General features: G+C 39.8%; 1 protein-coding gene across 2 annotated transcripts in view; it reads left to right on the top strand.

Moving 5' to 3' along the window:
• fstl4 (follistatin-like 4) overlaps positions 1-27,274 on the top strand; it is a 283,334-nt gene that overhangs the window by 120,141 nt on the left and 135,919 nt on the right. For both annotated transcript variants that reach the window (XM_029518729.1, XM_029518728.1), the window contains exons 2-3: positions 7,845-8,004; positions 15,509-15,539. In XM_029518729.1, the coding sequence (XP_029374589.1) occupies positions 7,855-8,004; positions 15,509-15,539 (181 nt within the window). In that variant the 5' untranslated portion in view covers positions 7,845-7,854. The remainder of the gene's footprint in view (positions 1-7,844; positions 8,005-15,508; positions 15,540-27,274) is intronic.

Here is a 27,274-nt window from a genome sequence, read left to right as displayed (position 1 = left end):
AGTCAAATCTCTTAAATTATTTCACCCTGAGTCTCACACTGGGTAAAATAAGCTAGTGCCATCACCATAGCAACCTTAACTGGGGCTTGCTATAGACCGCTGATGGCCATTTAATCATTCACAGCTCCAATGGCTTTTGTGCTGTTTACACACGCTTTCATTCCGATCACACTGCTGCTAGATATTGTTTTCGCACTCCATACAAAACAAATATATAGACCTTTATTGTTGTCCAAAAACTATTAAAAACACATCACAGAGCCAAGCTGTCTGCAGTGGTTCACACTTACCATATTACCATGTGCACACACGCACCGTAGTATCTGTAGTCAGTCCCACATACACAACCCTGATGCTATAATACTTACAGGCACACAAAATCAGTTTCTAAGTCAGAAAAAATACACTATTTACCTCTGTTTGTGTAGTATTCTAAAGTTCCAAGCTGTTCCTGGAAACTTTTAATCAAACTGTCCATGGCCTGTTGACACCACGCGCTTGAATGCGGTGCTACTGATGCTGCTGGTGTAGAATATCAAAAACCTCAACTTTTTCCCAGAATCCACCTGTAGGCTCTGAGTCAGGTTTCCCTGAGGGAGCTGGAGAGCCAAACAACAAGGTCATTGCCACAGAGCACAGTGTAAATTTACATAATAGACTATTCCACATGAGTTGACTAAGAATGTTTGACACATCATGCTACGGAGGTCAGAAGTGTGGGCCTGTGACAGAGCTACTGATTTCAACCTTCAATTACATTCATTCAATCAATTACATCTTTTCTTCAGTTTACACTTGACAATCAGAATAGAAACTTTTTTTTAATAAGATGTCTGTCTGGTTTTAACTGCTGCTAATCCCATCTGCTTTCCAAGGAGCAATACTTGTGTGTTTTACATTGCATTGAAACCTTATCTTTTCACTTCTCACTTTACTGTGCTGTATAAATCATTTTTGGGAAACATCCTGAATCACATATCTGGTCATAAAAAATATGAATAACAGTAGGGAAAATAACCCACAAAGGATGTGTTTGCTGTTCACATGAAGTGTCTAGAAGATAACCACAGTTAGAACATGCGATCCTAATGCATGGCTGACTGACAGATTGACACCCTCGGAGTTTTTAGTATCTTCTCCAACCACACAGGAATGGTATATAGACGACTGACTTCCTGCTGCAAGCATCATGAAAACATTCTGGGCAAAGGCGATTTCCTTGGTGGTTCTATTTCATGCTGCATAGACATCTGACTGAGTAAGGGGGGCTGTTTGAAACCTGAGTGCTGACAGATAGCCCAGCGTGCACAGGATGATGGCAAAGATTTTACTGAGCTGGAGCATCCGTTTGAGACATCAGTCAAAGTAATATCATGTTGAGAGGTTTGTTCCAAAATGGGATATGTGCCATTTGGGAAAAGTTAGTGATGTACTTTTCAGAATGATTGGCAGCATAAATGGTTTGCCTTCTAATTTTAAAGGGTAGCAGGTTAACCCAGATGACAAAATGCATTGTCCTTTCAAAAGCAGGACTCTTCACAGTAATTTAGTTATCTCACTCACTCACTCACTCACCCTCATCCGCTTTATGCGTATCCGGGTCGCGGGGTTGCTGGAGCCAATCCCAGCACACATTGGGCGAGGGGCGGGGTACACCCTGGACAGGTCGCCAGTCCATCACAGGGCTGACATACAGAGACAGACAGAGATAATCAACCAGTCACACTCACATAGACATCTATGGTCAATTTAGAGTCTCCAGTTAAGCTTGGACAGTGGGAGGAAAGCGGGGTACCCAGAGGAAACCCACGCAGACACAGGGAGAACATGCAAAAATTTTGTTATCATAAAAAAAAAAAAAAAAAAAAAACAAGTGAATATGCAGAGAAAAGTCAAAGATAAAATATGCGGTTGTAAAATGATCTCTATATAATATCTCACATGCAAAATATTTAACTTCAGGGTGCTGAACTACAAACCTTACAGTTTCAGCACGTGTTGTTCAGCATTCATAGATGCTACTCTATCTGCCACTCCATCCCTCCTTTGTAATCTTTTTAAATACTCAGCAACTTGCATGGAAGGAGCATGCTGAGTGGGGAACTGATTGTCATGCTGTAAGTGAATGTGTCATTTGTAACTCTGATAGCAAACCTACCTGGAGCGCAGAGCTGGGACAGAGAGCTGGAAGGAGAGCTCAGTCTGATCACTTGAATTTGTCTCAGAGCTCAGCCAGGGGCCTTTCACAGCTCCCATTAAAGAGAGACAGATAGGCAGTGGGGCTGCATGTGTTCATTTACATGCCAGTTTCACAGTTGGCTGTTGTCTTGGTCTCTTGAAAATAGGCCCTTTTAGTCGAGCTAGTTTAGCCAGATTTTAGCTGGGTCATATCCCGTCAGGCTTTGCTTTTGAATTCACCCGAACCTTCTGCTGCTGTGAGCCGCCAGGTATAAATGTTAGATACTGTTGATGTGAAACAATATCTGGCACTGAAGGCTTCATCCACCCATTGATCAGCCATCGAGGATGTATTACATTTCAATTGTGTAAACTTTGCGTGGATAAAAAGATAATTATCTACTTAACTGGCTATATTTGTGATGCCCTTTCTGTGATGTACATCTTGTGTTATTTTCTGTCAGCACAAATTTGGAAAGTGCAATAATCATTTCAAAACCTGTTACCAAAACAAATTACTTTTATGAGATTTGAATATATAGTTCATGATCACAGTTCATTTGGATTTGGATATGTAGTTGAGTGTGGATTTGGATAGAACAAATGCTATGTAAAGCTAATGACTGTGTTGACTGGCAGAGGAGATTCGCATCTGTCAGCCCACGATTTGATCTGCAACCTGCTAAAACACAGGACATTTAACATGCAAGAATGCGAAACAGAAAATATTCGCCCGAATTGATTCTGTGGAACAATATTCTGCTTTGGATCCATACATGGTGGTGTTGTCTCATATCACCATTAGCCACAGCCTGACAGTTTGTGTGCTCATCTGAGCAGAGTTTATGTAGTTTTTCGTACTGAAAAAGAAAGATATTTTATGTTGCATGTTCAGAAGGTTCCCAGAAATAATCCCATCTTCATGGAATTGTCATCTTGTAGTAGTAAAACTCCGCCTGACTCAACGGTCATAATTGGATTCAATTTAGTTCATATTGGTCTCTTGGTGTCCATTGTATTTTTGCAATTACATTTTCGTGAAAGGTATCATGTGTTGATAGAATGAATCATTCAAACTTGCTAAAAGTACATTCTCTAATGAGAAAAGTTGTTTGACAAATGCGGAGTGGAGCTGTTCAGGTAACTGTAGTAAAAAAAAAAAAATTGTTATAAACCCTTTTCTATGCATCGATCTGTGCATTCATTACGTTTTTTGGTAGTCGTTCAAAATAAAGCAGTAGGGTGAAAATTAATATTTAGATGCAGACCTTGAAACAAAAAAATAGCAGATCTTGTTTAAAGGAGGGTGACACGTTTGAAAGCCTTCCTTCAGCGGCCTTATTTTAAGATCCGATGGTTTACAGATGGCACTTTACTGTACCTGTGCACTGCACATTGTAGACATTTAGCCAACTTCCTTTAGTTTTTATGATAGCATTAGAAAAAAAGATTCTGTTTATGCACTGTCACCTTGCAGACATCACAAGCACAAACGTGGAGGAGCTGAGACTATTAAAAGCATAGGTGCTCCTTTCACCCTGCCTATCTTTAAATTAACTCTCACATTCTTCTGTGTACACAGCTTCTGTTTGATTGTGTCATTCTCCCAGTCTATATTGACTCCCTTCCAAACATGAGTCAAAAGAGGACAAGGTATGCAGTACAAATATTTATAGACTTTCACTTCATGCCACAGTGCACAGCATAGCAAGTGCAGTACATTCCCTCAAGTCCTGCATTTGATAATTTTCCACTTTTCGTCTGAAATCCATCATTACATGGTTGTGATTCAACTACATAACAAAGTGGGTGAGTTTCTAATTTAAAAAGCTTCTGAGCCTATTTCTCTAAAATATATATATGAAAAAGTAAGCACCTGAAAAAGAAGACAGGTCAGCTGCAGGCAGTTCTATGGAGCACTTTAAGAACAGAACAATTCTTAAAATTGTGATCAGAAAATTGGCTGTTGCAAAAAAAAAAAAAAAAAAATAAAAAAAAATTATAATAAAACAAAAAAATTAAATAACTACAGATGGTAGCTGGAGTGGAGATAGCAGTCAGCTTTCAGCACAATGAATCTGTTTATATAATGCAGCAATCTCACGTCTGGTTTGAACCACCGCAGGGGTGTACGGATTTTATAGAGTATGTCTCTTTAAGCTTTTTAATATGCTGGTCAAATAATGTCTTCCTCTTAGACGTCCTAACTCCTGATGAATTCCAAAATGGATCATTCATTCCACACCACCAGCGCTATGTTTGTGTGTGTGTCTGTGCGTGTGTACTCATGTATGAAAGTGTGTAACTGTGTGAGTGTGGGCCAATGCCAGGGGGCCAGGCAGCACATTAAGACAGTGACTGGCAGATCTCATTTGGTGTTTAATTTCACAAGGGTGAGCTCTCATCTACGAGGACCCATCAGCCCCGGGAAAACCAGCTGAATGATGGTGGTGTTTCCTTGTCAGGTGGCAGGACTTCTGTATTGGTTCTCTGCAGTAATGAAGTAAGTCGCCATGAATATTTACTAAAACCACATCTGGATTTGACACTTCTCATCAATTAAATTAGAAAACCATACAAGGTGTTAGACGATGAAAGTTTATTCTCGAACAGCTATAAAACAGTACGCCAACCCAAATAATCTTTTTTTTTTTTTTGTGTCCAGAATTCAGCACACAAAGTGGAATTATTCACGCTTTTCACGTTAACAACGTGTCACTGTGAAACGGGTGTTGGTAGGACCCAGGTCTAGGTGGTCATGACCTTCATTGTTTAGAGCAGAAAGGTAAACAACACCCCGACGGCAGGGGGGTCTGTTTGGGTGTCCAGAGGAATCAGGAGTCCCCACAGCCATCACACCATCATGTGTGTCAAACACACTCGGAGCATGTGGTGCAGACAGGAATCAGGAAGGGCGGAGGCGACGCTCATGGTCGAGGACAGAAGGCAGGCAGGTTACCCGGGGATCAGGCAGAGGAGACGAGCCAGGAACAGGCAAGCAGTCTGAGAAACAAGGCTGGAGGGTCATGCATCCTGCAGAGGAACAATCTGAGAACGAGTCACTGAAGTTGACTGCAGATGAGAGACAGGTGATTGGATCATTAGTGAGAGGAGGCGTGGCTGCAGTCCAGGGGTGGGGAAACTACTGAGGGAGACTGCAGGCAGGGCAGCAGAGGAGCAGAAGCTTCACACAATGACAATGTGTCATACAATTAGAGGGATTTATATTGATAATCCCTCCGAGAATTAATGTCTGAAGCTGCACTTCTCCTGAGTCCTGCGAGGCGTTTTGTTTGTTCCGAGTCAGAGTTTCGGTTTTCTGGCTCACAGCTATGTGAGAAGCTGCAGGCAGATGTTTCCAGTGAAAAGGTGCTTACATCGCTGCATGATACCCAGCACCAAATGGAAGAAAGTCAAAGCCAACAATGAGTTGGTGAGGATATTGAAGCATTTGTCAGCTAAAGAGCCAGATGTTTTTTTTTTCCTTAGGAGTTAATGGAGGATAAAAAGAGTCCCCCTCCAAAAAAAAAAAAAAAGGTGGATATTGAAGATATATTCACCAGGTGGCCAAATTAATGCTGTAAATATGAGCTACTGCTGTAAGTAGGAAAAACCATGCCAACATTACAGCTGATTTCATTACGCAACGTTTCCAAAATATACAAATATCAGTTAAAATGCTCTTAAGGCTTTAATTTGTGTGTTTTTACACTGTGGTATTGCTGTTTTTAAAGTCAGAGAAGCTACTGGTAGTTTGCTTGATGCTGTGCAAAGATTAATATGAGAAGGTTAGCGGGTTGAAGAAGAAAATTACTGAGTTATGTTTAATTACTTTGAATTTAAAATGAGTTTTAAATGTTTCCAAAACATCTTTGTTCATACTGATATGTGAAACTGAGAGTAACATTTCAGCCAGCAGGACCAGTGCACGACAGGTCAAGGTGAATTTCAGCAGCGATGGAATATTCAATATTCAAGTGAAGAACTCCTGCAGACGTTTAACACCATAAACACCTGCACTGTTTGGGATGCACTGCATGTTTTTTCTGTCCTTGTTTCGGTTCAATTGGAACTTTATGACCCCCTTAGGGAAATTTGTTTTCAGACTAGTTCTGCAGTAAAACACCCAATAAAATCACATAATAAAGTATAAGACCACAGTAAAAACAATAAACACATTACCTCAAAGTACAATGACACACATGACAAACTGCTGTGTCACCTACGCCGACCAACAGTGCAACCATAAAGACCTACATCAGCAGATAAGACCAGATGAGGGGTCAGTGCTTTGATGGAGCCCAATAAACATTTCTCATTTGTGTAAAATGCCAAGTTCCTCTGGAGGTCATCAGATGCTACACACAAGGGAGAGACGGCGTAACAACACTGCATAATAATGCATAACAAACCTGCAACAAAATACTACTTATACAAATCTGATGGTGTTTGTGTTTTGTGTTTGTGTTTCAACATTTGGCTGTTAAATGTGTATGGAGTGTGTGTTTTTATGTGTATTAGTACAGAGTTTTATGTAATTCAGGGTTGGGTTTTATGGCTCGTTCACTCTAAAGCAACAGCATCTAAAACACATCATGATATTTGTGAAATGCTGACGTTGTAGATGGCTGGGGTGCTTTTTACGCCCCATGTTTGTACGAAAGACAACAGACATGATGCAATAGTTTTGGTTTGTTTGTTTTTTTTTCCAAGAAGACTGTGTGAGTGTGTCTTTTTAACAGCAGGGAAACTGCTCTTCTGAGCGTCACGTCCTGTACCACACTCCACCATGTGTGCTGACTTCAGAGGCTTGTCTCTTTCGTTGACATCAAACGATTCTCTGCGTCCTTTCTAATGGATAATTATCCGTATCAATGTGAACGTTCATGATTGAAGTTTCCGTGGCTGTATTGTGCGTGGGTGAAAGTGTTTGTAAGTTTATTTGTCTGCAGCGTTTTTGTGTATATGTGCATGCATGTACCTCATTTCCGCTATTTTTCTCTGCATACACTAAATATACTCTTGAAATATAGTTATTTATAAATGGCTCCTGGTAATCTTTTAAAGACTCCCCCAACATCAGGCTATTAATAACACATTTTAATCTATAAATATATACCTACATTACCTGGAAATTGCAACTCTCTCATACCATGCAAATTTGGGACATTTTCCTCTGGCAGACCTTTTTGTAGCAATTTCTGTACGCTGCAATGGTTGCATTAATATCTATAGCTATACACGCTACGCAGTTAATGTACTTACTTGTTTTTAATTCATTTGTTTTGAGCTCTCTTGTGGTGATAGCTGTGAAGTTGCTTGCAGTGTACTGTTGCAGTTAAATTAAATTCAGGTAAATTAAAGCATCAGAATGCATTTGCATACAATTAAGATTATGAGAGATTGCCTTGCGAGCCAAGGTGTGAAGATTTACAGTTAAAGTAATCTAATAATAAAAGAACATAAAAACAAACCCAACAACTATGTTGTCAGTAGCGTCATTTCTCAAGCACAGAGGCGAATAATCTATTGTCCTGTTACCCCAAAAGGGAGACGATGAGAGCAATACACCATGTGCCATATGTTTTGTTTCTGAACCATGCATCGAATACAATAGATTGATTTTAAAGGACTTTGTATACATTGTACTTGTACTTTTCCTCCAGGTAAACACTCATGGGCGGACTGGGTGTTTGGGCTGTGGCTGTGGCCACCCTGCTGGGAACCTCAGGGTGCTGGCTGGCTGAAGGGCACAAGGGAACCAGGCAAAGCAGCGCGGATAGAGCCGGCGTTTCACACACCCCCTCCAAGGAAGCACACTCCATGGTAAATATTATAACGCTCGCTCTCTCACTCACACTGATACAAATCAACAACATCAAACAAGTCAGGACTGCAAAGAAATAATCAGGTGGATAACACTGCCATTTCTTTAATTTGTCCGAATTTTTGTTGGTGAATTCTGTTGGGAGAAGTCAGCTTGTGCATTTCAGCAAATTGATATGCCCATTTTAAATCATGCACCGTTTTAATACCACAAAGAACTGACGCATCAGCTGCTGTAAAGCAAACACTTGGTATATAACTTAGAGCTGTAAACCGAAAAAAATGAGAAGCCCATTTTCCCATTTTTAAGTGTTCCACACTAACTAAATATCAATATTGCTCAAAATTCGTCAGTACAAGCTTGGTATTTCAGAGTCAAGGAAAAAAAAAAAAAAAAAAGACTTTAAAGGACACACTTCCCTCCTGGTAAGTAACATTTATCAGATTTAAAGCATGAACTTTGATAAATCAGCTTATGCTAATCTATGAATTAAGGTGAGAAGACTTTCACAGCATCAGTTGGCCACAGCTTCTCCATAACGTATGGAAATCTTCTTCCTCGCTTTGTGATCTTTTTATTAAATCCCTTCTGCCAATTGAAGCAGATCACATATGTTGGCATATTTGTTTTGAGATGTGCTGTAGTGCTCAGTGCTCAGTGCCATATTGCACAGCTGTCCAATGTGGAAGTAATACCAGGCTGCTGCGAAACAACCCAGTTCAGCACTGCACATATCCAAGTCCATTATCACTCCCTTTTTACTGTTTAAGTACAGGCTCACCAAGCATGTGCACCATTGTCTCCAATTTTTCTTCAGCCAAAATAGCTTTTCATAGTTTTGAGGTACAAGTGCCATTTTACAATTTCTGATAAATCAATTCTAATGTATTTATATCACGCCAAATCCTCAGTTGCGTCAAGCCGTTTTACATACAGAGCAGGTCTAGTCCGAACTCTTTATAGAATTATTTAAAGAGACCCAAAAAGCAAGAGAAATCACTTGGCGACAGTGGTAAGGAAAAAAGTCCTTTAAGAGGCAGAAACTCGGACCGAAGCGGGCTCAGGGAGGACAGCAATCAGCCATCTGTGGCAGGGATGAACACCAGAGGAGAGGAAATGCAATAAAATAAGATGTGAACGTTTATGACAGATGCAGCAGAAATAAAACTGAAATAGTGTTGAAATAATCATCAACATATTTATGTCTTTGAATAGCCTGAACATAATTTTGTTGTGTCAGCTTTGTATTTAGCAAATACAATCAGCAGCTCTTACTCATATTATGGCTACAGTTGCGCGCATCCTGTTGAGTCTTACCAGTTAGTCATTTTAACCTAATAACTTCTCAAACAGATTTGTGTATGACATTGCAGCCACTATTTGCTGACCTTTGGAAATTTTTAATTACACTGTTTAGCATTATAAAGGATTCCTATTTAATTTCTGAAGCAGTGAGGACAATAGGGTTACAGGAGCGTTTCACTACCTTGCAGTATGATGCAGAAATCTTAAGTCTTCTCTGCTCACCTCAGTGGAGAAGCGGATATTGACAGGCAGATAAATGGGCAGACAGCGAGGATGAAAGCTTAATAATTATGCACAAGGACATAGGTCATGCTTGCAAAAAGACAGATAACATTGGGACAGCAAGTTCAAAGGTCCCTGCCTTAGCCTTTGCTCTGTCTTGGAAGTTTCCTTTTTTCCCCCCACACAACAAACAGCAGTAAACAGGGTGTTGGTTGTAGCTTGCTGCAATGAGAGAAGAAGTTGACAAAGTGAAAAAGTTTGGTAGGTTAGGTGATGATGGACAACTTTCTGCCGGTGTTTGAATAGCTGTGCTGCTAAGTTAACTGCCTTGGTAATTTCTGTCGGTAAAAATGCACAGAAGACAATAAATAATTTAAGTCTTTTTTCAAGTCATGGTCAAGGCCAAACAAACCCTTCTATTGTTGTAAAATTATAATAATGTGAGATTCAATCAGAAACACATAAAGGGATGTATTCTGTGTATTTTAAAGTATAAGTGCATGTCTACCTTGTGAAAAGATCCACTTTTCCAGCTTATTTAAAAGAATGAAACAAAGGGTTCAAGGAAAAGTTGGCTTCCGAGGTATACGTGAGGCGAGGCCTGGTGTCTGTATAGTGTGTGTAATGCATAATGCAAGCAGTATGGAGACATGAGGGACACTGACACTAACTGCTCGGTAGAAGCATTTACAATGATGTGTATGCCTGCGTTGGCTGTTAGTCAGCACTAACAAAGAATAACAAAGTATGAGCTGCCATTGATGAGCCCTCAGAGTCTGCAGTGTTGGTTTGGTCTTTGACAGCTTTCATGGTACCTGTGTTCCAGCCGACCCCATTCATGAGGAGTGACTGATATTTATAAATGATATATATTTGCAGTAAATATTCAGTTATGGGGGCAGCACGGCAGCATAGTGGTTAGCGCTGTTGCCCCACAGTAAGTCTGTAATTTGTGCGGAGTTTGCATGATCTCCTTGTGCCTGCGTGGATTTCCTCCCACAGACATGCAAACACATGCATGTTTGGGTTAACTGGTGACTGTAAATGTCCGTAGGTCTGAGTTTGAGTGTGAGTGGTTGCTCGTCTTTGTCTGTCTCTGTGTGGATAAGCTGCACAGAAAGGCCCCAGGCCCGGGAATCAAACCCTGTGACTTACTGTGGGGCAACAGTACTATGCTGCCATGCTGCCCTCCAGTATGAATTATTAAATATAAATGATATGATAACACCTCTAATGCAAAACAACTCAACACCGTGCAGAATAAAACGACTGCACGGTTGAAACTGCAACTTTAAAACAATTTAAATCATAATTGAACATTACAACCTTAGTGAAAGAGAATTTATCAGAGGACTGTTGTATTAGACTGCATTAGTTTTAAATAGAAGTGTCTTATGTGGGTTCATATCTTCAATTGTTAGCTGAATGCAGGCTGAGGAGTGCCTGACTGGAATTTATTCAGTGCGTTAGGGGCGTTTGGGGAGATTTTTTTACACACAACATTCTACTTGAGTAACATTGACGCAAGTGTCACGTTGCTGTGAGTGTATTGTGTCAATTTTTCAAATTAACAGCAGTTTTTGCGGCTGTCAACCCGAAGATTTGTCAACATTACCAGCAAGTTATGAACACAGATAAATTAGCTCTGTCGCTGACTTCTTACATCCATTATGAAAGCTTGAAACTCACAATTGGACTCTCCTGCTCAAAAACAAATTCCAAGTTCTGTGAATTTTGAAGAACAGTAGATCATGATCATTAGACTTCAGTTTGTGCTTTGTACTCCCTGATAAAGTGTCCTAGTGTGGAGATTTCTGCACACGCGACTGAATCAAATGACTTTTTTTTTTTTTTTTTACTCACTGTGACAAGTAGTAATGATAACAATTTTACAGCACTACTCCACCAAAAGCAGTGTAGTGTGTAGTTTTGGTTTGACCATTTGTTTTAAAAAAGTTTTGAGATAACTGTTCCAGTGTTTCAGAAAGAGTTTGCCTGAATTTGCCTCTATCATGGTAGAATATGAGATCGAGTAGATCAAAGAGAAAAAAAGATGAGCCCTGCAAGCAAACAGGTCATTGACAGCCAGAATGCACTCTTTATAACAAATGTTGTATGTGGTACAGAAACAAAAAAAACCCTCAGAGATTGTCAAAAGACAGAGGCACAAACAGACACACACACCACACAGCCCCGCGGTCATCCTAATTCTCTGTGAAATGAAGCATGTAAACCTCCCTCACCCCGTTTTGTTCTAAGTCAGGCTCACTACTTTGGGTTTTGCCAAGTTGGCAGTCAGCTGTAGTGTCATTCGCGCTGGTGGTTCTCTCTCCTGAGATCCCTTCATGACCCGCCCCAACACGACCCCCCCCACCAGACAGAAATTGCACATAATATAGCTGTCAATTGATGCCAGAATTTAAAGTCAACCCTGGAGTGAATCATGAAAATTCATAAATACACATGATTATGTGGAGTGCATTCTGAGAGCCTTTGGGAATCAATAAGTAGGACCAGATTTGTTTTTTGTTGTTGTTTTTTTCCTTTTTTCTCCTAATGAAAAACCCCCCAGAATAACACAAAGCATGTAAACAGCAGAATAAAAGATTCTGCTAGGGGTACAATAAACTTTTTTGTTCCATTGCAGGAGGGTTAGTTCACAATTTTCAGGCAGTCACTTGATTTGTGTTCAAGCCCATACAAAGCCTTCAGGTAGGCAGAACATACGCAATAGTTACCGCAGTATGAGGAAATAATATTTTTACAACTTGTGCGTGTGTTTATGTAGCTTCTGTAATGTGGTATATTTCCAGTACATGACATAACCCTGTCTTGGTACACAATGTAGTGGCTTATAAAATCTGTTCAGTTGCAATGTAATAAAAAATCCGCAGAAGGTTGTTGGAAAATGAATTCTTTGATTCTTGTGGTTGATGAAACATAGATGAAATATAGTGTATAATTGAGCATTATATTTCAGGTGCCCAGTTTTATACACTCCAACTGAGATGTCATTAAAGAGCCACTAAAAATGTGTTTTGCAGGTTATAAAGAAAGCAAAAATATAAAGTATCCCTAACTTGTGTTAACAAGAAGTGTAAGGAAAGAAAAGTTATGGAGAGCAAGACCACGAGATGAACGATCCAAATGTGCCCATCAAAAATCAAAAATGTAATGGATCTGAATTTCTTGAGTTTCTTGAGTTGAATCTTGAAACCAATTATTCCTGTCTTATGAAATTAGCAAAGATTTCAAAAATTACATCATTTCCATCCACTTGAATATGAAAGCACTCCAGATAATAATGCAGGGAGAATATGAACTTATGGAGCTAGATATATTTTACTATATAGTATTTATTAGCACCACATGCGTTGGCATTGTCTTTTTTAGGGGGGGCAGGGGGCCTGGTCCTTTTCCTTTGTTTAGCTCATTAAGTAGCTTGTTAGTAGACTGATGAATTACTATTAGATAAGGCAGGTCCCTTCTTTCGAAGTACCAGCCATCAGGGGGTATTTATTGAATGTGAATAGATGAACTCTTGTGAGGACAGACATGTATAGATTTGTTTCTTGTCTCCAGTTTGCCCTCTTCGACCTAATTGGGCAGTGTCTCTTAAAAGGTCAAAATATCAATACACTCTTTATACCAGAATTTAATTCAGGCTGGCGCTTAACAAATATGTCGTAGCTGCGACAGTGTTGATTTGATGACTTAAGAGGCACAGAGAGATGGAGAGGGAGGGTACATGTAAACATATAGTTAAAAGTGCCTGCATTAAAGATAGCAGGAAAAAGACATTCAAGCAGACTTTGTAACAGCCACAGCTTGGTTTGCATTGCCCTGTTGTCTGTCCTGTGTTCCCACAAATGCAAGTCTCTGTGGCCGCGATGTCAGATTCTTGTTTTGCGAGGGTGTTTAAATGGCATCTAAGATGGAGGCATGGAGCAGTCAGAATGTAGGCAGGCATGGTATGAGTGCGCTAATGGAGTGTGGAGACTGTAACCTGTCTTGAGAATGATATGACAAGTCTCAGACATGTAGTATACCATAAACCTGGAAATAAAGCGAATTAAAGTTGGCCACAAGTTCTCTCCACTGCACTTCTGCGCGGCGAAGGTTGTAAGTAGAAATACACCCATCTGAATTACTTGTGTCAGAAGGAGGAAATATAGTTGAGCATTGAGACCCAGTGGGTTTGCCCTAATTGTTCAAATAAAATTCTGTTGCTATTTATTCAACAAATAGCACTTAAGAGAAAAATGCAAACTGCTTGCTAATCGACTGTGTGAGAATACTAACATTTACGTTTTCTTATTAAGTGATATTGCAATACTTAATTTACTACTACTTGTATAAAGGAGGAAGACAAGAATAAAACCCAGACAATTGTGGTAAAGAAGGGACAGTATTTTTTTTTTATATATAAAGAAGCATTGAGCCGCTCTTTTACCCCTGCTGGTTCCCTTCTCTAATGCACTGATCAAACAGCAGCACTTGAGATGATGGAAAGCAGCGCTGATGAGTATATTCAATTTTATCTTGCCATCACAAGGAAGCACGTACGCAATTAAGATGGACAGATGGCAGAAAGGGAAGGATGGAGATATAGAGATGAGAGAGGAGGCAATGACAAGAGGCATTAAAACTGCTGAGCTTCTCATGAGGCTTTCAGTCTCCAGGGAAGTCACGAAGCCTTCGCAGACGCGTGTGTTTTATCACGGAGCCTCATTACCGCTGACATATTTACTGAGGGACAAGAATGCAAAATGTCACAACACTTCAATTCTTGCCACATATTGACTTCTTCCAAAGCAGTGTAGCATTGTAAGACCTGCCTCTGTTCTATTTTTAAACGGCATGTTAGTCCTTTGTTTCGCCAATGTACTTTAAATTGCATTTCAAGTTCGGATGCATTTATGCACAGCAATGTTTTTGCTGTTGTAACAAGTGCAAGTGATCAGTAACTGACAAGCACACAATATACACCAACCTGTGAACACGAAAAACACCCATACATACAGGGCTGCATTACTACTAGTGCTGACTGATGAATTGTGCTTTCATCGTGACATGCAGCCGCCTCTTTGGACCGGGGCCCGGTCTTGTTGGCCCGAAATGCCCGAAGGTGTTGCCAAAATGGCTGCGGAGTGATGAGACTCCCTGCCCACCTATAAGGGCTTACACCTGCATTGTGTGTGAAAATAAGTGTGGACTTGCCAATGTGTGTTTGAGCAGATGCACGTGCATGTTTGAGAGAGGGAGTGACAGATGCAGTGAAAGCGCAGGGTGGATTAGCGTATCACAGCCTGCTGCACTGTAGTAAGTCAGAACTTACAGAAAGTGCTTTGTCACTTTTTGACCTTCAGTGAACCTGTGATATTTCCCAGTAAGCTTCAGGTCACAAGACCTGCAAGTTGTGGGTTGAATTGTTCGTCACTGTCTGTTCTGTAACACTTGATTGAAATGATTTTAGACCTAATTTTTAAGAAGTTAAAAATGTAAAATTCCCTTAAAGCAATAATTGGGGAGTTAGTAAATCAAAGAAATTGTGCATTTTCTCAGATGGGACAGATTAAATAAAAAGCAGCTTATCCCTGTTGTGTGAAGAGTTTGAGATCCAGTTAAACATTCCAGTGCAATATGCTGACATCTGACACCAATGTAAGTGCATTTCCAATTGTGTGATTGAATTGCCTGTGGGATCTGATTTGTAAAGGTCTTCTCATTTCTCGTCTGTCAACAGCCATTCGTTCTCTCTCTGTCCCTCTTTTTCATCCTCTCTCCATCGGTTCGCCTTTTGATTTCTGTCACTGTCGTTCCCTGTGCCCAAAAGAGAGGCAAAGGCTCACTAACGAATGGGCCACGAAAAGCTGCACAGAGGGCTGTTTTTTTTTTTTTTGTTGTTGTTTTTTTTTTGTCTCACTCCTCCAAGCCTGTAATAACCACTTTTGTGTGTGCTCTCTGTGTTTGCAGGAGGGGAAAGCAGACAGGAACATCGATCAATGTGAGTACACTTACTGCGTTCAAAACAAACAGCATTTTTCAGAATATGCCATGTTGTGGTCCATGATGACAAAATCTTTTTTTTTTTTTTTTTCCCCTTCTCCTTCTGCTATTATGCTGGCATGCGCTTTGGTTTTCTGATTGCTGGGAAAATGCTGCTGGAAAGTAATCCAAAGCTAAATGGCTCCCATAAAATGGACCATGCAGCCTGTTATAGGGCAGACCTCTGATAATGATGTAACTGTGACAATCAGAAATATTCCACTTTCTGTATCGCATTAATGACACTGCTATCCTTGGGGGAAGTGTTTGAAAAGATTTCAGATTAAAATTGTGAGAGCATATCGGTCGTCTGTGAATGCCAGGAGATAATCTACTAACCGGTTGCCAGACAGGGATGCATAAGACTGTGTATTCATTTGGATTTGACAAAATCTGGACAAAAATAAAATAAAAAAAAGTTGTAGTTTTTAAAAAAGCAATTTTGGAAAGAATTGGAAAACTCTAGTCCATCACATCCTAACATTTCTTCCCTATCTCAAAAAAAAAAATTAAAAAAATAAAAATAAATAAATAAATAAAAGCATTTGGATATCACTCATTCCAGCAACAAGCTGTCTATAAGTTAAAAAAAATTTATTTGTGAATGTGAACAATATTCTGGAGTGTCGACCACCAGATAATGGCGCACGCAGAAAGTGTTTCAGTTGCGTTTTTCAGATGTTCATGTCAGAACAGATACCCTTCAGTACATGTGAGCGCAACTTAAATAATGGACTGATGTTCACGTTACACCTCTGCTAAACTCGTATGCCAAGACGTGGAGGCAGAGAACTCATTGCTGCTGCTGCTGCTCTCTCTCCATCCTCCTTGTTGGGAAGTCGGGCTGTTAACACTGAACCATTAACCCAAATATTAAAGGTTAATCTGCTCTGCCATCTGAGCTATACACAAGTAGATTTATTGCACCAGTGCCAACACCAAATGGAATCAAACCACTCTGCCGGGTAGTATTAGCAGTCGTAACAGTAGTAGTTGGTGGTAAACCCAGGGATGATGAAGTAGGCTATTCATATAAAAAGTTTGTGTGAATGTTTTACATTCCAGTCAATGTTTGGTCATTTTTACCAGTTTCATGCGTGTACACAGCCACTGTCTCTTGTTTTTGATTCAAGCCATGTGCGCACAAATGCCCACTGCAGGTGACGATTAATCTGAACTCTTGTTTAGCATTAAGTGTAGACGTGGCATTTGAAGAGAGAGATGCTGATAAATGCGCGTATTGCAGCAGAGAAGCTGATCTCAGAATTTCATCTCTGACAGCAAGGAGTGTTTGTATCCTTTGTTTTTTCACTCTTGGTTGCTTTTTCAAAATGGAGATTCAATTGATTTGTATCAGTTTGAGGGATAGACTAAAGCATAATAAAATGTGTTGGCGTAGATCTCTTGGTGCCAGTCAGGAAGATTATTTATTTATTTATTTATGTTCAGGGCTAAACATTCTCATTTTTTCTTGGCCTAGTGTTTGCGTTGTTATTTGTACCGTAGCACGCAGTAGTGAACTTAAGCAAGTTAGTGTAACAATATTTCCAGGGCTGACTGCTCCCTATTTGACAAGTGACTTCCTCTGAAATTTCGGATGTGTTGGCTTTATATCCAAAGTGCTGTTTTTCCGATCCAGCTTCTCTTCCCCCTAATCACGACCCAGAAGAATTCTTTTTCTCATGTTTACAATTCAACATCCTGTGCGGCGTTTTTGCTTTCTTCCCTTTTTGTCCTTAGTTTGTATTCTTGGCTCACCTTTTTCTATTTCTGCCACATCAACACACCATTGGAAACATACCGTTTCTGTGATGGGCAGTTTATTTATTTATTTATTTTTGGCATTTCTCCCAGATTTTGATGCTGATATGAATAGATATGTAAGTAAAAAGGACACCGGCATTGATGGGGTTAAGTTAGTTGAATAAAAACAGCTCTAGCAGTGAACCAGGAGCAAAATGCAAACCCAGTGAGTTCCCATTCAAGTCCTATATAAAGGCTTTTTTTTTTTTTTTTTGCAGAAAACAGATATTCAGTATTCAGTCACAAGAAGCTGATGGGGACACCAGAAGGGGTAACAAAGGGCTGAAGGTCATGGTTCTAGATTTACATACACTGGCTTGATGTCATTTTTATATTTGTCTCCAGAAGTTATAGTCCGAGGGACAAAGTCGTTTTTGCTCCCTCGCTCCAACCATTCATACTAATGACCATTCAATAACAATAACCACGGTCCAGGTGCCACTCAAGGCCCTTGTTAGAAGTGAAAACAAGACAAAAAAAAAAAAAAAAGCCACTTGTTCAATCAGCACATAGATTTTTCCAAACACAACACGAGGTATTCAAACCAGAGGCCTTACAGGCCTTTCTCAGGGTTCAGACATCATTGTCATCTTCATTTATCTGGCTCACTGAATCACTTCCTGCTCACTGATGTGAGTCAGTTGTCGCAGGGAGTCATTACAATGGACAAGGTGATAATGGGACATGATTGTAGCCGACATTCACTTATTTACATCAGCAGTGTTTTTGACTCCGTTAATAACCTGAATGTCAATAGTGCGAGGTGTCAGGAGGGAACATGTCACTGTTGCTATTTTTGTCATATTTTGTATCAGCTGTATCAGCTGAGTGAATCTGATTACTAAATAGATCATTCCACCATTAGTTTATGCAAACAGATGCATTGATGTATCTGACTGTTGGAGCTTGAGTCTCTGCTGTTCGACTGGCCATGTATATAAGAAAATGCTAACTATAAATGACTGTTGGCGTCTACACCACGCCTTTCATGCAGTCATTACTACTGCCGGTTTAAATATGTGTTGGACTTTATTCAGCTACCTGAGAAGAGATCGTACTGACTTCAATTTCATTTCTGCTGTTTATGGTGCACGCATCAGCAAAATGACATAAGCCACCTTAATAATTGATGGCCTCTGATATGCCAGAGATGAGAGTGATGGAGCAGTAAAATGAGGGAAAGGTAAAGTGAAAATATCCACCAGACAGACCTGTAATACGACAGTCCTGTCATTTGAGGATAGCTGCTTTTAATATTGCAAGCTTTTTATCCCCCCACTTAGTTTGTGCTGATTTCTCTCTTGAGACTAATTATCCGCTGCCTGTTTGTATGCTAAACTAGATCCACTGTCAAAATCAGGCAGTTGCATTTCTTTTCCTTGTTTTGCTCCTGGGGTTGTACATTTTAACTGGTATTGGCCAATGACGTCTCCCACTTTGAATTTCTCACTCTGTCGCTTTACCTTCTTCTGTCATCATATAAAGTTTTATCTTGAGCTTAACTCAACTCACCGTCCCTTTCTTTTTTGCAGTCCCATATTTCCACCCCTATTTCACTCATCTTCTCCCTGTTTGGCAAGCCCTTTATTGTGCGGTCTGCGCTTCTCATGTTTAGACGATGACATTACTCAAACTGACCCTGTTTTACCTCTGGAACACATGTGCTAGCAGGAAAAAATATATAAATTGCTTTTGAGGACAGCTTAGTAAAGGGCATTTTATACTTCTGTGAAACAAACCATGCAGTGAACCAACCATGCTGATCTTTCCCACTGTGTAGAATGTGCAGTAATTGAAATAAGAGTATTCCTCTTTTCACTGTGTTTTATTCTTGTCAGTGGGATCTATATAGAAAAGTGTAATATTGTCCATTTATCTTCCAAGGGAATTGTGATTAATTTGGCCTTGAGTGCTTAATTCATGAACCTTTGCCGAGGCCTAATCAGAGTTTGTTACCATCACAAATTAAACAATGAGATGAGGCAAAGTAAGTTAAGCATTCCTGTGGTTCATTTAGATTGTAATTGGGTGAGAATTAGATGGGACAAGGTTGACAGCGAGACTTTCTAATAAGCAGCAAATGGCTGGGAGGAGAAAAAGCAAGAAGAGAGTGGAGGAACCCCTGAGAAGCCCCTAAGAAGCAGGGATGTGTGGGGTGGGGGGCTGCAAAATGATAGCCTGAAAGTCATTTCCCAATTTAATTACCAAATCAGATAAGATTTTAATAGTTTCTTTTATTTCTGCTGCTTTTAATGATATAAACTCCTTCATATCAGAAACAGATGACTGAGATTTTACAACAACAAAAGAAGTTGGTGCATTTAGGCTTTTCCATTGACACAGAGTTTCTGTGTAAATGCTAACCAGTCACATCGCATCGACTGTGTGGCTGCACTGACACCCTGCCCAGAGATTGTCAGACTATTGAGTCAACAAGTTGAGTTTTCACACTCTAAAAGAGAAGAATAGTCAGGGGTAACTTGGGGGAGACGGACCATAGCAGAAAAGGGTCTGTGTGTGTGTTCCTACTCTGATTGGATGTTTTTTTTGTTCTTGTTTTTTTATAAGTGAATCTGACATGACAAATATAAAGACTGTCGCTGTTGAGCTGTAAATTAGATATGCACTTTGAATGGCTGATTGGAGGTCTGAAATGTTCAGTTGTACACTGAGCTTGATGGCTATATTGCTGGAGTACTGCTGCAGCTTGCATGTGTGTCCGCACACACACACACACACACACACACACATACAGAGAGAGAGCGTTTTGCCATGTCATAATTGCAGTAGAGCAAACAATTAAATACAGCCGTCCCTCCCAATTGATGGATATACATTCCCAAGACTCGTGGTATCTGTAAAATTTTAGACCACATAGAAGAGAGCAGTCTCTCATAACTAAAGCAAAATATAAATGATCATCAAACAAATGACAAGCACAGCACCATAAATTAATTTCAGAATAAACAAAACAAAACAGAACTTCTTCTTTTTCTTCTTATTACTTCTAATTGATTCTTAATCAGTTTCCAGATGCAGCTTTTTGCTAATGGATGGTCCACATTCACTGTCTTACACACAAGATTTGGAAATACAACCATTTAGGGGAACTTTCATATGTAGGGTACCTGGATTTGTAGATTATTTTCCCAGAGACATCCTACATCATTAAAAATGTGCAAGTTATTATCTCAGTCACATCATAAATCTCGGTGAAATGTGCTTTCATTAAACTGTAGAGCTATAAAGACTACCAAGTGAAAAGTTCATTGAGCCATTGAGGTCTTAATCAAAATAGTAAAATGAAACAGGCTTTCCTAAAATCATACCCAACTTTATCGACATTGTTACAAATTTAGAACGTCTTCCGGTAAAGTTATGATTTGCACCATAAATTTAACAATTTTCGCATCGTCGCGAGGCAAAATTTGAACAGGCTGGAAGGTGTGGCTAATTTCCTTTCTGATCTAATTCAAATGCAGGCAAAATTTCACAGTGTCATCTTTTTTTTTTTTGGGGGCCAAGAAGTCTGAAAGTCAAAGAAAAAGGGGGATTGTAGCAGCAGTGTAAGCTTCATGTTGAGCGTGCCTGGAGACACCGCTGAAGGGCTTAAGTAGGGCATATAGTCTCTCCAGGGACTAAGAGGGACTGACAGCGACACTCTGCATAACACTTCAATGTCCCTGGGCCACTGCCTACTTGGGCACAGACACACACATCCTGGAGTGCAGATAAACACACTAAAAACAGACAGAGAGACACGCAGAGAACAAGCAAGCAATGGTACGTGTTTGTTACGGGAACGAGAGCATCCTCACAGCTTACTTTTGATCGTTAATGAGCTTCATATAAACGTTATTATTGGGCTTTTCTGTTCTGCAGGAAAGTGGCTCATGTGACTGCAGAGAAAAATGTTCCACGGGTTCAGTTTTTACCAAATTCTGCCTTTTATTCGCTCTCTTTTTGTTTTTTAACACTTGCTATACTGTCCCGATAATGAAATGGCAGTTTTTTTGCTCTCTCGCGCTCTCTCCCATACGTTCTTTCACACCCCTCATTGCCCTGCGGCCCAGTGCATTTGACAATTCAGCTTTTGTATAATACCGGAATCTTTTTATTGACGAATTTATCCGACTAGCCTCAAATGTCGGAGGACTGTGGGAGGAAAATGTTGAACCTACTGGAAACCGAGTTGCAACACACTCTGGCATCCTGCATTGGTTTGTTGAAATCTCAAATCTGTAATTATCATTTTTTTTTTTTTATTTATACTCCTGCAGCATGTTGCTATTCCGGCAGATACAGCCTAATGTATAATCTTCTTCATATCGGACTTCGTCTAAATGGGCCCAGAGTTTAAAAGTTTGACATCATCATGTTTGGAAGATTTGGAACTAGTTGTCCAGACCGTTCTCAAATTCTTAAATGTATCAAGGAGTAGAGCCATTTCTTCATAGACTTCTACACAAATGGATTTGCTCCTGATGATCTTTGGATTTACACTACAGCGTTGCCTTCACTTCTCAGCTCTACGTCCATTTTTCCGTACAGTCCGTGGTGGAAATCTACACAGCTACATGGAGAACAGCTAGACAGCAGGTTCAAACCGCAAATCTTCCCCTGCATTAGCATGACATCTATTTATCAGTTTATATAATGTAATTACTGTAATTACCTGCAATTCTGCATATGCTAATGTTTCACTCACTGGAGGTCATCTTCTGGATAACACCAGCTGCTGCTTTGAGAGTATAGGCATAGCTGTGAATTCTCCAGATTCAGTCTTTACCTTCATCCTCCTGATTTTTACTGCCTTACCCATCAACAGCAGACGGCTTTATGAGCTGAGAACAAAAATGATTGCTTTTGAATTCAGATTATATGCCTCTGCGCTCAGCTCTTTTCCTGTCGCTTCATCTCTCCGTTCCCGCTCCTGCCCTCTTCCCCAACTCCATCGTGCATACACACTGGAGGACACGCATATGTATAAATCTATATTTCTGCGGAAGTTTGAGGATAAGCTAGTTTGAGTTGGATTTCAACCAGCAAGGTCTTTGCTAGCCCTTTGCAGAGGACGAGGTGTATTTGCATACCCCGAGGGAAGTGGAAATATTAATAAGCTGCTGTCAGGTCACATAGCGGGAATAAACACATTAACTCTTAGATACTCTCCCATTACTCAGATGTCATATAGCATGGAAGTGTATACTGTCATATCAGTCACAAAAGATTTACTTGTCCTGGATGTTTTTGATTTGTCCAATATATTCCTCTTTTAGTTGAGTTCCTTTTTTTTTGGTGCTAAGTTGTTGAGACATTTACTCGTGGAAAATGTCAAATGTGGTCAGGTCAATTTTAATTTGCATAAAGTAATAAAGAGGCTATTCATGTGAATTTGTTTTTAAGTGAGGTGGTTACTGATGCTTTATGATTTCCATAAATCCTGCAGTAAAAAACAGACACCTTGAGCCCTTTTACTTCTGTATTGCGTTATTGGGTCAGTACTCTATGAACCTAAACGACAGTATGAACAGCTCCAGAAACAGGTCACCTGAGGAGACCATCGCTATACAGTAGAAGATAAATGAAAGATTGATTGGAAAGTATAACAAACTGTTCACCACTCATTCTGTCTGTGGATTTATTGGAGCTTATTGCTTATCATTATATAAATCAGAACTTCAGTACAATGAGGGTGCCAGAATTCTGAATTGGGGTGGAAAAATTGATTGAAATCGATCCTCATTTTATTAATCAGATATTGGTTCATAAAATTCTGAGCTTGATTCTTTAACATAAGCCTCTCAGAGCATATAGACTTTTCCTCTGCGAAGGGAAAATAACTGAGTTGCAGATTTATGGTTCCATTTTGGATTTAAACACTACAAATATATTAAGGATCTGGACAGAAGCAAGCAAATCTGCAAGTTATGCAAGAATAATCCGACAGAAGAAGGGTGGACTAATTTTCAAGGCCAACAATAAACCTCCAAGTTAGTCTGTGAGTAAGCTGCTAATGTTGAACAGCCACTTTTGCTGAAGAGATATATGATGCCAAACTGGGTAGAGTGGCTTAATAGAACTCTAGTTCATGGTATTGATTGCTGCGAGATATTATTATCATCTTAGCCTTATCTTCGTCTCCAGCACTATCACATCATTTACAGCTGAGGACAAGACAAACAGCAACCTGCAGCAGAGAAAACTGCCTGTGCAATAAATACGCAGGATGTCTTGTATCAGACCACAAGTGGTGTATCACAGTGCCCTTTACGCCCCATCTGTGAGCTGAAGTCCCGCCGGTAAGTTGCAGCCTTATATTGTCCTTCTCAGCCGTTTTGAGGAGGCAGTGTCACTGTTTTTGAAACGGATGATTTCTCAGTTTGGTGGAAAGCCTTTCAAATGACAAAAATTTAATTTGAGATGCTTAGGGCGGAAAGCTTTGGCTCTGATAAAATAAAGGAGATAACATTGAAACCCAAAACGGCGGTCACACTGGTGCCTCTTGACGAGGTGAGATGAAAATGAATCACATGGGCTTGAATAGAATTTCAAAAAGGTTTTAATATGGCATTTGTATTTCCCACATAATTTCATAAATATGACAAGCAATTACCATTGTCTGGGATTTGGCAGCCTTAGTGAGCAGCCTCTGCTGGGATTCTGCCTTTGAGGGTGTGCTTTTAAAATTCAATATGCAATTTGAGATTTCTCTTTGTCCACATCCACTCCTTTTTTTTTTTTTTTTTCTCCAGCAACAAGACAGTACATAAAAGCACCAAAGCCACTGTGGTCTCAACACACTGCTGTTGGAGTAGTCTCCAGAAATAGATGCATAGACCAGGAGGATTGTCAGAGCATCGTTATGGCATGTATACAGGAATCCATTTTTAAAATTTGCTATGATCCCTGAAGCCTTTTGAAATGCATGAAGATTAACGAGAATCCTATCATGGATGTAATTTAAAAACAAGTCAGCGGCGGGGGAAGGGACCCATAGCTAGGCAGGTGGGTTGCTTGTTCTCAGAAATATTTGCCACTTTCTTTGGAATTAAATCACTGAATAATTTATTATTCAACAAATTTAAATTTAAAATGGCTCAGGCAGCCAGCCTCCAAAGGAGAGAGGAATACAGCAGTGGCAATAATAGCAAATATAACAAGCAGGAGGGGGTTCAGTGCTTTTTCACAGAGTGTGAGCCCAGGATCATTATTGTGTCCCAAAAGGTGACTAAAATCATGAATATGTAATGTAACATGGTCATGGGTTCTGATAGAGGGGAAGATAGGTCAAATGTCTTTGGTCATTTCTGGTTATTTGGCAGCGTTACCAGGCAATTTTTTTGATCTGAGATAGCCCGAATCGTTTATTAAGTTTCCTTCGTAATTAAATCCCCCACGCTGCTGGGCTGGAGAGATCAAAATTCCTCTTAAGGTTCTGGCCTGAGTTCTCCTGTTTTGCTGAGTTCTGTTATGATGAAATGATCCTGGGCCTCAATTTTAAAACTACTGTTGAACCTATGACCCACTAATAAAGTAGAATCTTATTTAACATATTGAACCACAGCAGGATCTGAGTAAATTACATCAACTAATATACGTATCCTATTGACAATAGAGATCAATTTTCAACCATTGGGGGGTTTTTGTTGTTGTTTTTATGGATCTGTGGAATTCGTGAATGTTTCAAATCTGTAGGGAAACACAGAAGTGTGCAATCATGGCATTAAAGTAGCTGCTGCCATTACCATCAGTGCCTGAAGTTTTACACTGTTTGTTGTCAAACCGGGCCGGCTGTTGTTTGGTTTGAAGGAGGGTGGCATGATTCTGAGTTCTTGGTGGTCTATTTTTCTCCTTTTAGAAATCTGTACATCTCTGGCAGAAAAAGTGTTGGCGTCCAAGTCCGCAGTGGGTTTCATGAGACGTGCCGGTTTTTCTCTTACCCTTCTCTCTTTTATTTTCAGTCTCTACTTTTTTTACTGCCCTCTTTCCGACAGAATTGTGTTAAAATGCATCACCACTCTGACAACACGAGGGATTATTAATCTTGTTGAGTTTTCTTCGTTTTCAGCTTTTTGATATACTACCCGGCTCTGTGATTAACAACTTAAAAAGGTACTCGGGAGTGAAGGCGGAACGTTTCTCCTTTTGCTCCTCCTGCACCTTCACCCGATGTGCCTATTTCTTTTCCATTCCTGCTTATCCAGCTCCATGAAAGATGTGAACTGATAGGAGCTTGTTTTAGGGTTTTAATCTCTAACAAATGAAAGTTCATTGTCATTGCACTGGCACAAGAAAGTTACATTTGGAACTCCCCGTGGTACAGTGAGGAAAACAGAGGTCATACTGTAACACTCAACAAAAGACAAAAAGCTAAATCAATAAGAAAAAAAATCTATATTATATCCAGTGAAAACAGCAGTGGCAGGCTAAGGGGTGAGAGTCAGAGTAACCATAGTCACCATATGATACATTGCTCATGATAACAATGATGAAAATACCCTTAAAAGGCAAAAAGATGAAATTACGTATTTATTCATTGCATTGGTGGTTTCAGTTTGGCACACAACTCAGTGACACACACACACCCTTTTACTGCTAAAGAATATGCATGTCAATAAGTGCCATCATCCCATTGTAAATGGCAAGAAAGCACCACATTCGGTGTCCTCACAGTTTAAATGTTTAATGGGAAAAATACCTGTGTGTATATATATATATTTGTGTGCTGTTTATGTATTTGCATTTAGTCTCATGAGCAGTGGACTCTGAACTGGTTCACTCATCGTCCTGAGTCCTGCGTGTATTTATGTCCCAGTGTGTTAGCGTGTAATGTAGAAAAAACTGCTGTCTCTATTGGATGAAATAGAGTCTGGCCCTTAAAATGTGCTGAGCTGTTATTTTATTAGTGTGTATTTGGGCGCAGGGCTCTCTCTGGTGTCTCTGGTCCGCCTAGCCTGACGGTGTGTGCTACCTAGTCTTCAGTAAGTTGTTTTGTTCAGCCCAAACTCATGGCTTAAAAGAATGCAGTGCATTTTTTCTACATTTGCTTTTGTCAACATATGAAAAACCACAGATAAAATAATCAAAGTTTAGTGGACTGAGCTGTGGAAAACTGCGCAGTAATTTCATTTCTTTTTTCTTTTCTAATTTGCCTGGACTCCAAATTAATTTGGACAAATGATCATAAAACATGATACAATCAATTCATCAAGATAACAAGTCAGTAAACAGTGATAATTTATCAGCCAGTCCCAGATTTGAGCAATGTCTGTATTTTGAAGATTCCCAACATTTACTCTAGAAAATAAACACAGATATTTATCAGCGTCAAGCCTCATATTCAGAAATGCAGCATCAAAATCATGTCATTAACATAACGTGTTCCCTGCCCTCAGTGATGCCATTTATTTATTTATTTATTTATTTATTTATTTTTCCTATTGCTTACACAAGACCAATAGAAATCCATTAAAGAATGACAATTTGGCATTGACAACTGGGTTTCATGGTTTCCACACAATGTCACACATAAAACTCTCCAAACTTCCTTGAAAGCTCTGACAAAGAGGAGATGAAGCGGCAATCTTATTGAAGAATAAAAAATCCCTCAGATCTCAATTGCTCTCTCAGGGGCAGATATGGTCTGCAGTCATATTTGGGAATTGTGTTTCATATTCAAACGCAAATGGAGCAATTTGTGCAAATAGCATGCATAATGGTGGGGCAGACTCCCAGGTGTGTGAGCAACCGCCGGGCCCTGGAGGAGAGGCTCTTCACCTTATATGCATCAGCAATGAAATCTTTTACCCAGAGAAATAGGACACTGAATGATTAAGGTGTCATTGGTTAAGGATATCAGTGCAAAGCAAGAGGAGGGAGAGAAATTCG

This window comes from Echeneis naucrates, chromosome 14, assembly GCF_900963305.1.
Source record: "Echeneis naucrates chromosome 14, fEcheNa1.1, whole genome shotgun sequence".
Classification (NCBI taxonomy): Eukaryota; Metazoa; Chordata; class Actinopteri; order Carangiformes; family Echeneidae; genus Echeneis; species Echeneis naucrates.
This window is presented reverse-complemented; position numbering and strand designations above follow the sequence as displayed.